The sequence below is a fragment of the Homalodisca vitripennis genome, chromosome 2, assembly GCF_021130785.1.
Source record: "Homalodisca vitripennis isolate AUS2020 chromosome 2, UT_GWSS_2.1, whole genome shotgun sequence".
NCBI lineage: Eukaryota > Metazoa > Arthropoda > Insecta > Hemiptera > Cicadellidae > Homalodisca > Homalodisca vitripennis.
This window is the reverse complement of record NC_060208.1, coordinates 126,547,984-126,563,082: the sequence shown is the minus strand read 5'-3', so window position 1 is coordinate 126,563,082 and position 15,099 is coordinate 126,547,984. Positions and strand designations below refer to the sequence as shown.

At 32.0% G+C, this 15,099-nt stretch overlaps 1 protein-coding gene across 1 annotated transcript in view; it reads right to left on the bottom strand.

Moving 5' to 3' along the window:
* Positions 1 to 15,099, bottom strand: part of LOC124354686 (condensin complex subunit 3) — an 85,899-nt gene that overhangs the window by 34,022 nt on the left and 36,778 nt on the right. Inside the window, exons 9-11 of the mRNA XM_046805323.1 lie at positions 10,880 to 11,099; positions 6,899 to 7,051; positions 5,492 to 5,641 (exon numbers count right to left, since the gene is read on the bottom strand). Coding sequence (XP_046661279.1) covers positions 5,492 to 5,641; positions 6,899 to 7,051; positions 10,880 to 11,099 — 523 coding nt within the window. The remainder of the gene's footprint in view (positions 1 to 5,491; positions 5,642 to 6,898; positions 7,052 to 10,879; positions 11,100 to 15,099) is intronic.

Sequence of the window (15,099 nt, the reverse complement as noted above, 5' to 3'; positions counted from 1 at the left end):
AGGACTTATAATAGATAAAAATTTAGCTTGGGATAAACATGTAGATCATGTTACTAAGAAGATGTCTACTGGTCTATATGCATTGCGACAAATGGCAAAAATTAGTAATTTACATACACTTAAATTAATATATTTCTCTTTGATCCATTCACATTTAGCTTACGGAATAAGCATTTATGGAGCAACAACAATAAGTAATTTAGATAGGCTTTTGGTCCTACAAAAAAAATCTTTGAGAATAATGAAAAATTTAAGATATACAGATTCTGTTAAACATATTTTTTCTGAACTTGGAATTCTGACAGTATATGGTTTATACATATTTGAATCAATAATTTATTTATGTAAAACAATTTTTTGATCCGATACTACAAACCAATAAACATACATATAATACCCGTTTTAATAGACATGTCGATCAACACAATCTTGAATTTTACAAAAAGAAAACATATTACAGAGGTGTTAGATATCTACATAATTTACCAACAAAATTTATAATGGAAACAAATCTGTTAAAATTTAAAAAAGAAGTCAAAGATTATTTAACTAATTTGTCTCTATATTCTTTTGAGGAATATTTCAATACAAAAACCAATTAATTCATTTAAAGAAGAATTGAAGATAAATTGTTGAGATGTTGCGATTGTATTTTTTTTTACTTATATTTTTAAAATTAATATTAGTATTTAGTTTCATTGTAGTGACGCTATTCTTTGTACCTTGTACATATTACAGAATAAAGTAGTTTGACTATGACTATGACTATGACTATGACTATGATGAGTGCAGATAAAAGGGAGCGTGTCTTCTATGTGTGTACTTACCTTAGAGATGCTAGGGAACATTTGCCCTATAATTTGTGGATACAGAATTTTCCTTTTGGAAAATAACTTTTAAGCCCTGAAGCAGTGAGATATGATGCTGTGCAGGGATAAGATTTTCTATTTGATTTCTCAACTTAGTTCAGGAATATTAGACATTAATTCATTTTTACATTTTAGTTCTTGGTGATATTCAAGTTGGTTTTTAGCTATTATTTTCTAGGTATATAAAGCAAAGATGTTGTTTTCTTTTAATTTCTGTCACTTACCTCAGATTTTCTAAAGAACATTTTGAATTTAATTTGTTCAAGAAAAGATTTTGTAATGTCCCGAAGGAGGGAAAGAGGATGGTTAGTGTTTGAAGAAAACCCCTCAGGAGGATCTGGAGCTTTCAAACATTAACAATCATCCGACTTAACATCACTTTATTGGCAATAATGCAATGTACTGTATTAAAACAATGTAAGATCTTACAAATATTTAAGTACAGCAATATTTGTGCAATCTTACAAATGTTTTATACAAACATAATTTGTTCATAATAACATCCAATAAAGAATAATAATATATTTATTAAGGAATGATGTACTACATATATTATATATATTATAGCAATAGCAATAGCCGCAATCATGGTAAGAACCACACAATTATTACAGTTTTGTTTTGAAAAGTTAATAGTTCATATTATTTTATGTTTGTTTATAAAAGATTAATAAATAACTATAGGAGTTTATACCACATATGTAAACACAAACACACACACACACACACACACACACACGCACACACGCGCGTGCACACACACACACACACACACACACACACAGGAATCCATACAAGAAGAACATACCCCCATACAATTTTGATAACTTACAATAAACATTATAAATCAATAGATTTTAAAATTAAGATAAACTAGCAACCTATTTTAGAGAACATAAAACAAATTATCATACATATAAGATATAAATAAATAAACTATTGTAAAATTGAATCATCAGATAAAATAAAGTAATTTCTTTAGACCAAATACTACCACAAAATACATTAAATCTTAATATCAAGGAGATTGTTACGCAAAGTAAGTTTACAACACCTGGAGTTATAAAGTGAATTTAGATCAGCTGGTGACTTTACAATAATGGAATTTTATTCTCTTGAAAGATGGCTTAATATGAGACTGAGAAGAACCTTTTTTTCATCAAAGTAAATCAACATTTGAGTTATTATTAAATACAGTAATACTTTTTATTATTTGTATTAAATTGGTGAATCTCGATTTTTGAATCCAAGAACAGAAAAGACATTTACTAGACGATGAACACTTGAATATTGGATGGCAACCAGAACTCTCAGATCTGCAAGGATTACTACTACCAGTATTAAATCTACACTAAATCGACAAGGATGATTGGAAGATGAATAAGTGTCAATGGAACATACAAAGAAAAACTTGATTTGAACTCAAGTTAGATATACCCAATTTAAGATTCCAAATCTTTCAAAATTCAAACCTATTTTTGTATAAATTCAAACCTAACATGCACCAAAACATTTTATGTTGGATATAATTTTTGTTATGTGCCCATGGCAGTATAATTCACGAAACCCTGTTTCATGCATGTGACAAATAAACTCAATAATAATTATAAATCAAACGTTTATTTATTTATATCAATAGCTAGTTAAGCAAGGGCAAAGAACGGGTTAATAAAATAAATAAAGCAAAAGACAAAATTAATAATAAATTGGCGACCAACTGGTGAGGCTTATACAGGGTGACCACCGGGAACCGGACGTTTTTGGAATTGCTAGTACACGCTCAGCCAAGATGGGAGAGGGGGAGAGTGTGGTGAATGACCTCGCTATACAATGCCATTTCAGTAGCCATGGAACAGTGGACAGTGGAGCATCGCATGTTTGCATACGACGCGTATGTGCAAAATGGCGAGTCTGTTACAACGGTACAACGGCTTTTTCGCACTCATTTCAACCTTGGACGCCATGGTACGGTTCCTACCCGCAATACTATTCTCAGGTGGGTTCAAAATCTGAGAACGACAGGAGTTATTTTAAAGAAAAAATCTCCTGGCCCAAGGAAGACCGTAAGGACGCCGGAAAACGTCGAGAGGGTGAGACTAGCCCTCATTCGGAGCCCAAGTCGTTTAGCAAGAAGACATGCAAGTTAACTAATGTTAAAGCGTGAATCAGTGCGGAAAATTTTGCAAAGTGATTTAAAATTTCATCCCTATAAAATGTGTGTTGTTCAGAACCTAAAGGAAAGAGATTACGCTCAACGAGAGGACTTCGCCATTCACATGCAAGTGTTGCTCGAAGATAATGACAGCACAATAATCATTATGAGTGATGAGGCACATTTTAATTTAAATGGAGAAGTTAACAAGCAAAATCTATGTTACTGGGCAACCGAGAATCCTCGCATAATTCACCAAAAACCTCTCCATTCAGAACGTGTAACTGTGTGGTGTGCGGTTGCCACTTTTGGAATTATTGGTCCATATTTTTTTTAAGGTGAAAATGGAGCCTCAGTAACAGTCAACTCCGAACGTTACACTCACATGCTGAACATTTTCTTACGTCCACAACTGAGAAGACGAGGTCCAGAGAGAAATGAACACGTTTATTTTCAACAAGATGGTGCCACACCGCATACTGCTCGCTTGTCAATGGCTGTGGTCCGTCAGATGTTTCCAGGAAGGGTCATTTCCCGTTTTTGGCGACATCCAGTGGCCCCCAAGGTCACCAGACTTGACGACATGTGACTTTTTTTTGTGGGGATACCTCAAATCACGAGTCTACAATAACAAACCTCGCACCTTGGCAGAGCTAAAGGATGCAATCAAGACCGAAGTGGCAGCAATTGATCAAGAGCTTCTCGAACGTGTACATGCGGATTTTCTTAAAAGGTTAGAAACCTGCATTCAAAAAAATGGACACCATCTATTTGACGTTATATTCCATAAGTAACATTGTTCTTAAATGGCATGTAAGTACAAACATTTCTATGTAATAAAATAAGTTTTATGTTAAAAAATAAGTGGTTTATGTTTATTTAAAAAACGTCCGGTTCCCGGTGGTCACCCTGTACATAAAACAAAATTATATCCAACTAAACAAATAAATTATTCTTGATGATTCAATTACGTAATATAAGATATTATTATTTGTACTAGACTAAGAATAATAAGTAAAAGAAAAATGTCGTATATGCTAAGAAAGAATCCTGAATAAACAGATAAAAGTAGGGAGTATAATAAGAAACATGGTAGGTTATCACGTTCTAAACCAGATACCAGAACGGGTTAATAAATAAATAAAGCAAAAGATAATTTAATACAATTTAACTTAAAATAAACTTTGTTCAACAAGTTAATAACTTGTGTCAATGGAACCTACAAAGAAAAACTTGATTTGAACTCAAGTTCGATATACCCAATTTAAGATTCCAAATCTTTCAAAATTCAAACCTATTTTTGTATAAATTCAAACCTAACATGCACCAAAACATTTTATATGTTGGATATAATTTTTGTTATGTGCCCATGGCAGTATAATAATTCACTGCCTAAATTGTTATTTAGGAAGTATTGTTCATAAGCAGATTCAATTGGTAAAATTAAATTACAAATTCCTTCATAATCGTAAATTGAAAGAATTAAATATGCAAAATTGTGTTGAATAATATCAAATTTAGGTCGACATTTTAGAAAGCAATTTAAGTAACATTTTTATTTGGCAGAACTTGGATATATTGGACCTGTCAAACAGATAATTTTAATTAGTTGTAAACATCAGTTTGTTTTCATATTTACAAATAACAACAGCAGAACTCTAGTTCACTGAACGGCAATCTATATTTGGGCACCAGCATTGGACCTCAGAAGTGACTGAAATATTCCCACAAACATCCAGCACAACTCTTCCGTAAGAATGATTTATCTCCTGTGTAACTAATAAAATCAAAGGTACATGGTGTACCCTGAGCATTGGACCTCAGAAGTGACTGAAATATCCCTACGGACATCCAGCACAACTCTTCTGTAAGAATGATTTATCTCCTGTGTAACTAATAAAATCAAAGGTACATGGTGTACCCTGAGTATTGGACCTCAGAAGTGACTGAAATATTCCCACGGACATCCAGCACAACTCTTCTGTAAGAATGATTTATCTCCTGTGTAACTAATAAAATCAAAGGTACATGGTGTACCCTGAGTATTGGACCTCAGAAGTGACTGAAATATTCCCACGGACATCCAGCACAACTCTTCTGTAAGAATGATTTATCTCCTGTGTAACTAATAAAATCAAAGGTACATGGTGTACCCTGAGCATTGGACATCAGAAATAACTAAAATAATCGCCCCCACATCCAGCACACCTCGTCCATAAGAATGATTCATCTCCTGTGTAACTAATACAATAACGTTACTACCAACAGATGAAAATTTTAAAACATAAACAAATACACCATAGTTCAACAATGCTTTACACACATTAATGTGCCATAAAGAACTTTGCAAACTAAAGCCTTACACAAATCTCTATTAACTGTATCAATAATCAGGACAGTTAAGGCTATAAGTATGACATGTTAAATGTACATTATTTTAAACGTAAATCTATGGTGTATCAATCAATACCTTCAAGTTAAGAGTTGGGATAATAAAGTTCTCGTTTAGACTGTACAGTGTGGGATCCATCTTGGTGATTTTCCCTGTCTTTATTATCTCTACAACAATTGTCAGACACTTCTTCAGTGTATCTGGATCGTTGTTAACCATTCTTCCGGGCTGTAAAGATAAAATAACCAAATCTATTTAACAATGCAGTATGAAATAAATTTGTCTATCAAACCTAGATTTGTTTATACAACTGAACTAACATCAAACTTCATATTTACGCTCAACTAATTAGTTAAGACAGCTAAAATTAAGTTGTATAAATAATTAAAGAAATATTACTTTAAAAAATATTAACAAAGTAAAGAGAACATAGTAATAAAAATCTGCAATATTCTAACAAAGAAAGAATTTTTAACTGAGTGGCAGTTTCAAACAAACTAATGTCCAAACCCTGAAGAATTTAGATAAAGAAGTTCTAACCAATAAAGTTTGTTGGAATAATAGTTAAAGTGAATATTATGTTAAAATATTTATCATAACTATTATTTCAACAGACTGGTATTGATCAGAACTTCTTCATATATGCTGCAGAGTTAATTCTGAGGGTTAAATATTTCAACCAAATCAATTGGCTTTAAATTAATTAGTTCTTTATAATACTTTTGATGCCATCTTTGTTTTGCTAAGTGGCTAAATTTGCCATGGCATTTTTAATCTGAAATGCAAGATTTAATATAAATTACAAAACACAAGTAATTTTGTATGAAAATGTTTAATTTAAAAATACAGGTAATTTAATAAACTTTTGTATTTATTTCCAAGACATGAGATACTTTCAAATTACTTCATTTTGTTATTGGGTTGTTTTCTAAAATGCATGACAGACTTACAGGTCTTACCTATAAAAAAATGTGGGAGTTATAAAATAAAATGAAAAATTTCTTTATTACAGAAGAGAGTAGAGTTAGCCCCATAACACTCGACCTTAATATTGAGCTTATAGTATGGATACTGTATTATTAATTGACAAACAGGATGAAAAACTTATATGTAAGAGCTTATATGTTGCTAACAAAACAACCAAAATGCAAAAACCACAAAGTATTTTTGCTAAAAAACATGTACAACGTAATGACTATGAAAGTATCCTGTGTAGCACAATTAATAATGAGTTTTTAATATAACATATAAGCATCTGGATGGTCTAAATGAATACAAATAAATAGTAAGCTGTTCAATATATTGGATAGCCTAGTACGATCCGATTTACCAGAGCATGGTATAAAAATGAGTTAAGAATCAATTCATCTCAAGACAGTAATATTATTACACAGAGTATCCAAACTCAGTCATATGTCACCCAAATAAGTTAAATCTGAAAATATATAAAATAATATGCAATTTAAGAAAAAAATAGCTACTTACCTCATTTGGTGAAACAGTATTCATAATTGTTAGCTCTTTTTTTAATGAAGCATTTGCAACTTTGATCTCTTCAATCCTCTCACAGTCGCCCAATTCTTCTGCTATTTCCATTTCAGTAGTAAGTTCAGTGATTTTCTCCATCAACTCTTTTTTCTATAAAGATAAGGTACATTTATGTTATGTTGTCCAAATTACTATATGAAGTTTGAACAGACTGAAAATATTAAGGTCTATAATATGTAGTTTCAAACCAGGAAATACACAAATGTCTATAAAGGTACCCTATTACTATGTACTATTCCATCTAAATCAAATATACATTCGATTCAAAAATGTCTGGGCAGATCAACTGTGTTTTGGGTTTACCAAAGTGACACATCAAAATTGGAAAGGAAAAACAAATCCAGAATAATACAACATGAAACACAACTGTCATAAAAATATCAGCCCTTGATAAAACGTCTTATTTGAATGCTAGATATTTTTAGTTCTCCTAGTATTTTAAAATTTTTTAATATGATGTACTAGGCTAATTACTAACAATTTATTAATCCTGTATTTATTGACAAACAGGAAGGAAATCCTAAAATATGATGATTTTGATTTGGTGGTATGTTAAGTGGTTTCTGTGCACTAATAAAGTAACACCATGCAATACTACCTGACATTAACTCTCATTTTCTTCAATTGCTCTTTGAAACCAATGTTTAGTTGGTTCATGCTACCCAAATTGTTGAAAAAAAACCATCATTTCCTGATAACAGCTATTGTTCAGCTATGAACGAAAATATATGGGAAATGTTGCCTCTTCCTTCCCTTCCCACATTTGCACTACCCACGATGACTTGATCATATTTGATTTCAGTGCACTGTATATCACAATCTTTAAAGTGACAGTGTTATTGTCTTCCAGTGATACTTTTATCATATCTGTCACAAAACGTTCAAATGTTTTTGGTTTAAATACCAGAGAAACTTGAAATCATTGATAAACTTGATGAGCATGAGTGCTTGAAAGTATTGTCATAAGAGTATGGCATTGGTGAACCAACAGAGTGTATGACATTAAAGAAGAGATAAATTATCCAGTTCAATTTGTTAGTATGTCTGATTTATCAGTCAGATAACCAGAAGAGGATAAGGAAAATAAATCAACATAAGGGATCTTGATAAGGCTATGTTGGATGGTTTACCCAAGAATGTACATTGCAAAATCCTAGTAACAGACACATGTGCAGAAAAAGCATTATTTCTGAAAATCTCTGACTAGAGGGAAATTTTGATGTCATTTAGTTGGCTTACATGACTTACACAATGCCACAATGAGAAGAATATAGTAGAAATCAGGCAACAGCTGCACAATTCTCCGAGTTTCAACAATATTTTTCAAACTTAAATTTTTACTAGAGCAAATTTATAATGTAGCGAGTCTGGATTGCTGGATTGTTATGGAATGTCAGCCTCTCCCAATTCTTTAATCCCTATCTGAATAGTGTGCAACAATTTATTGTCACTAAAAATTACAGAAATGGCTTGCATCACATGCAGCTGATATATTAAACATGTAAATGTAAATGTTGGAAATAAATATTTATTTATTAAATAGTCCAGTCGTGTTACCTGATTGAAAAAATAAATGTTTTCTTACAGCAAACTAATGGCACAATTTAGTCAAATACATCATAAATAAATAAATAAAAAACATTCTGAACCAAAATCGTCTATTAGGGGGTATAGGAGGGGTGGTTTTTAGGGGTGAAAATGGTTTTTTGCAATTTGTGACTAAACAATACATCCTATTGAAAAAAGTCAAATGAAAAAGTTGTTGTAAATAAAAAAATCTACAACTTATGTAGTAATCATTTTTGCCCTAACCTCAAAAATTTCAAAAAAAAATAAAAAAAAACAGTTTTATTGTTTTTAATTTTTTTCTTTTACAAAAATGGATCGATTGAGCTGAAAGTTTGATCAAATATACTTTGTGCTATTCTACAAATACTGTATTTTTTTCATTAAGAAATATTCAGCCGTTATAATAAAATTTCACTTGAAAAAAAAATTTTGATAATTTTCAATCACCATTTTGAAACATTTTGTTATATCAAAAAAGGTTTTCTGACGGCTCATTTTTTTCGTTTTTTGTCTATTTTGAAGAAATTAAATAAAAAATATGTAGTTTAATTAAAAAAAATGGAAGAAAAATTGAAAATAAACAAAATATTGACATTTTTCATTTACTTTAAGTATTTGCTTATAAAACTTGACAGCCATAACTCAACCAATTGACCAGATTACACTGACACTTGTAAAGAGAAACTATTATACTGCTGTGTAAAAATATTTAATTGATGAAGACAGTGATCCCAAATATTTTAAGATTTCAATATTCTGGAAGCAATTTGTGGGTGTGTTGCATCATAGAACAAAGTTAAGCCATCATCTGGCTAAATCTTGGTAAGAAATATTTCCTGATGTCGAAGATGATGATTTTACTGGGTTTTTCATGACAACGTATGATTAGCCGAACAAGCCTTTCTCATTTAAATTATTTCTGGTGGAGAAGACTTCAAAAGTAAAAATTAAAGAATGGTTTGAATGTGATTTGAATATAGGACTATTCAAAATCCTCTGTAATAAACAGATACTGTCTCAGACCTTCGTCTTGCAGTTGAGAGGGCAAGAGTGAAAGTGATGAAGGGGGAGGAGGGGCTGATAGCTAACTGAAAAGATACGTATAGTGCAACTCTAAATTACACTGAATGTCTGCTTGATTACACCAAAAGTCAAGAAGACATCTGACTTAGTCATAATGTGGTTTTAAGCTAGCTGAATTTCGGTACTGAAGTAAATTCATACAAAAATAAATCTGTAATTATTTTAAATAAAATTATTTTCATTATTGTATTTGTATGTTTAACAAGTTATTTTTTACATTATTTCTAATATTTTAAAATTTGTAATAGACAGGAAGTATGTTTATTGAGTTTTTCAAAAGTACTATTTTAGGTTTTATTATAGACTTTATGTATACAGCATTTATTGATCTGATTGGTATGCACCATGATTTATTTGCTCATTAATAAAAGTATTTGTTTATTTGCACTAATATAGTTTAACAATTTTATTTCTTTGTTTTAATCCTAAAACTGGTATGGAATCCAGTTGGCTCGAACAGCACCTAAGAGGTTTCTGCACATTGAAGTCAAGCAGGATGGCTGTGTGGTCTAAGCGCTACTCTCAGATGCAGGAATAAGCCTTAGGAGTCACGGGTTCGATTCCTGTGACTGACATTAGTAATTTTTGCGGTCTGCGACATGTTTGGCCGCCATGGTGCAAGATCGGAGGTTGAAATATGACCTCGTACATTGGAAAAGAGTTGTTATTACTAACTACAACTAGTTTTATATTATTTAAATAGTTAGAAAATTAAAATATTATTTATTATTGAAAAGAAATTTATTTTAGTATACTTGTTATTCATAAACCTAATTATATAATTTTTTTGCCAGTGAGTTAAATGTTGTTATCTCCTTTTACTCATTAACACAGATCCATTTAAAACTAATCGGGTTCCTGAACTGAAATTTTGATTGAAATGATGTTTTTAGTAACTCTAAATAAATGTTGTCTAGGAATGTATTAAGCTCAACAAATTGAAATCACTATTGCAATTTACTTTTAACTGTTTTGATTTTTAAATAAATTTCAAAATTTTATCCTTGCTCTGTGGATTCCAGACAAGAATATGCATTACTGTAATCAAATTTTAATTGGCATATGTACATTGGTCTATGGTTTGTTTGTAAGTTATCAGAACTTAATATATAGAATTAATAGCTGTTCAGCCCTATATATTACAATAATTTAGTTATAACCAAATAAATCAGTCAATATTTAGTTTGAACATTTGGAACATAACTCAATATGCATCCACAAAATATTTAACAAAGATAAAAACAAAATGAATGACAAATTAGTTACTTTTTCCTCAGCTTCCAGCAATAGCAAATTAGGGACATAGACGGAGGAGTCAAGTGCCTGAAGGGGTTCCCGGAGATCTGTAATGATCTCAGCCATAACATTCAGCTTGGTATTCACGTCAGGAATAATGTGATCCAGCAGACTAGCCAGTACTACGACACTCTGCAGAGTCACTCTATCACTTTGCAGCAAGTCCACGCAGAGCTGCTGCAAGGAACTCCTGCAAACATCATTATAGCTTCAACAATAAATAGTGCAGAAATGAACAATTCTGCAATAAGGTAGAATTTAACACACTTTGTCCAATTTTGCTACTACAAACCAACGATATTTAAAACTATAATAAATGAATAAATGTTTACAATTTGGAAAATTTGATCTTTTATATTAATCATGATTAACCCTTTGGATGCCAACGTACCGGTATTACGGCCGTCGGCTACTCAACTGAAAATCGCCAACGGCCGTAATATAGGTACGTCACGTTTTTCACCTGTAATTTTCTTACAGTTCATCTTATTGCCGCGAAATTTTGACTAATCGATAGTCGATTAGTTGCTTCGCAACCACAAAGTAGTTAATTCGTTTATGGACTGTTTGTTTGGTCGTATTTGAGCTTCGCAGCTGTTGAATTGTTTGGTCGAGATTGAGGTTACGTTAGTGTTGCTATGCGTTGTTTACGTTTGTAATTCTCTCATTACTTTTGTTGTTAGGGCATTTTTACTATGCCCCTTTTATTAGATTCATTGGTACTTTGGTATTATACAGACCACACCCAGACATGAATCGTTATTTGTCATTTAGCTGATTAATAGATTAGCGTTAGAACAATATTTCGTCGATATAAAACAGGAATTGTCTTATCGCAAACCCCTCCCCATCCTCAGACAGTTGACATTTAGCTTCTACTGATTACTAGATTAGCGTAGAACAATATTTCGTCAGTATAAAAACAGGAATTGTCTTATCGCAAACCCCTCCCCATCCTCAGACAGAGGTCAAAGTCGAGCGGTGTAGTAGATAACGTGATTGCAGAGTCTCGCCGCCCATTCGCTTTGTTGTACTTTCGTATTTTACCCCTACATTTCTCCAAACACCAAAATTCAACAAAAACAAACATTACCAAACAAAAACTAAACTCTTTATTGAAAAAAAAACACACAAAACTTGTCATTATTCTTGATCAAACTCCGCCACCCAAAATGCGAGTGCCTCCGGCCGAAGGTGCTTCTGAAGCTCGCGCTGATGTCAACGAAAGAAAAAAAACATCCCTCGAGATAGTATCTATCAGTAAATATAATTCTAGAGGGGCTGATCAGAAATATAAATTGAATCGTAACGGAAAGGCAATTATGTACCGTGCAAAAAACTTAAATAATCATGTGTTGCCGCGCGGCCTGCCGTAATCGGGATTCTCGAGAAAGATAAGATAACAGCGACCACAATACCGATCACAATACCTGGAAATGCTTGTTGATTGATGGAATGTTAGTTTTGTTACTCAAATACATCGTTTTATAATGTTCTAAATTCATTGAAAAAAGTTTAAGCGAATCTGACCTCATTAACAATTGATAATCTTTGTAAGTTTGTAATTTTGTAATTAAAAAGTTGTTTTTTCGTTCTACAATGTTTGTTTATAATATATCTATAAATTTATATTTTTGTGTTCTTCATAGTGGTGTGGTTGGTATAATCCCAAAGTACCGATTTGTATAGTGTCAAATATTGATTTGTGAATATAGTGTAACATTACATACAACGTCCATGCAAATTACAAAAACTGTGCCCGTGTTACATTTAGTGAAAAAATCATAACTGGACTTCTATATATGGTAGGCTTTTGAAATTTTGTAATTAGGTTAAGGGTTAGATATAGTTTACTAGGATATAACAGGAAATCAGCATACATTTTCTTTTAAACCACTTATTTGTGCTAAAAAAAAAATGTTTTTTTGGAAATTTTAATTTTTTTTTCTTAATTTTTAACTTTTTTATAAGTTTAAATTACATTTATGCAACTAAAATTTACCAACAGAACAAGGGAATTTCATAAGCAAAATAATGGTAAAAAAATCATCAATATCTGTTAATAAATAAAAAAGTTATGATACATTTAGTGAAAGCTTGCAAAACTGCTGTAAATGCCCTTGGCGTTTCTGGGTAGTACTTTTGGAAAATGGGCTGGCATCCAAAGGGTTAACAGAAAAATTAAATAAGAGTTTAAATCTGTATATTTTAGCAGAGATTATAAAAAATGAACAATCGTACAAGGTTAATGCATTAATGTTCTACCAACACTAATCACTGAATGTAGCTTAGCTATAGTGGAAAGGGTTGATTCAATGTTAATGTTGAGTTTAGCTCCATTTCACCTTCCTCTTAGTGCAGCACTAAATCAATGTTTCTCATCATAGCTACTTTAGAAAGGTACGTTTATCCACCATGCTTAGATATTGTGTCTAAAATATCATATTCCACTCAACTGTACATCTGATGAGACAATGAGAATATCTCTTCTAGTTTACACTATACAGGGTGTATATTATGTCTGGAAACACCCAAATATATCCTTTAATAATTTAAATATAAATTTGAAACCTCTTACAATCGTGATAGAGATTGGGCATCTACTTTTTGGAACAATGTTTTGTTATGTCACACCAACGGGGGACGTCCTGCCGAGGGTATCGTGAATATTCTTAATGGAAGCCTATACCTTGTGATACATAATTTTAAAGGTAATAGCTTACTGAATTGAATGCCACAAACCGCATCTCAAGGGAATTATTCTATCAGAAAATAGAGCATTTTTTAGTATTGAAAAATTTTACTGATGTTCAACAATGTAATTTTTAACATGGTTCTTGCCACAAAATGTGTTACACTAATTTTTTAGCATTTTTTTAAATGTTCAATTAAATAAAACAAAAATTTCATTTTAAGCTGGTTCTATTAGCACAAATTTGCCAGTTTTTATTACAGTACAATTATGGAAATACTTATGTTATTGATTTCTTATTACAAATAAAAAATAATGTATGCTGTTAGAAAAGTCTTACAACAAACGTTTTACCTGCATTTGGTGTCAAAGCAATTGTTCGAACTGTGTTCCTTCTACGGTTTGACAATGAGCCAATCTTGTGTAAAAATGATTCGACAGAGTTGCCTAACATTTCTTCAGTTATCAAAGCAATCTCCCTCTATAATCCTGTTTCTTAGGTCTTCCAAATTATGAGGCTTTCTTCTATAAACATTGGATTTTAAATGACCCCATAGGAAATAATCGATTGGTGACAAATCCGGAGATCTTGGAGGCCATTCGATTTCTCCTCTTCGGGCCAATCCATTTATGAGGAAACCTTAAATCCAAATACTCTCTTACCTGTCTCCCATAATGGGGTGGAGCACCATCCTGCTGAAACCATACATTATCAAAGTATTCTCCTGATGCAATTTGAATAGCTGGGATTATTTCATTTTGGAGCATATTGTAGTAAAGTTCGGCATTTAAATTTCCATTGATGAAAAAAGGGTCCAACAATTTTGTTACCTAAAATTCCACACCATACGTTCAGTTTTTGTGGTTGCTGTGGAATGGGACTCAGTAATCCAATGTGGGTTTTCACTAGCCCAGTAACGGCAATTGTGCCTGTTAACATTGCCATTTAGGAAAAAAGTTGCCCTCATCAGAAAATAGTATGTTGGTCAGAAAATCTCTATTGTCATCACATTTGCGCATCACAAGTTCACAAAACTCAACTCTTCTGTCGTAATCATCCTCACTTAACTGTTGGACTAAATGAACTTTAAATGGTTTGTATTTATTAATTTTCAAAATCTTACTCACAGACATAGGGTGCATATCATGTTGCTGTGCAGCTTTTCTGAAGCGATGTATGTGGGTCTTCAATAAATGTTTGCAAAACATCTAGTGCATGTTCTTCATCTGTTGCAGATTGTATCCTACCCGACTTTGGCCGATTACGTACACTCCCTGTCATTTCAAAAACGCTCAATAGTTTTTTGATATTGTTGAAACACTTATGGATTCCTTTCTGGGAAAGTGTCATTAAACAAAATTACAAACTTCCCGATAAGATCTTTGACGATCGCCATATCCTCGCATCATCAACAGAGTAATTCGTTCTCTTTCAGACAATTCCATTAAAATGCCAAATAAAAACTGAACTACTGTAATTAGATAACTTGTTGACAGC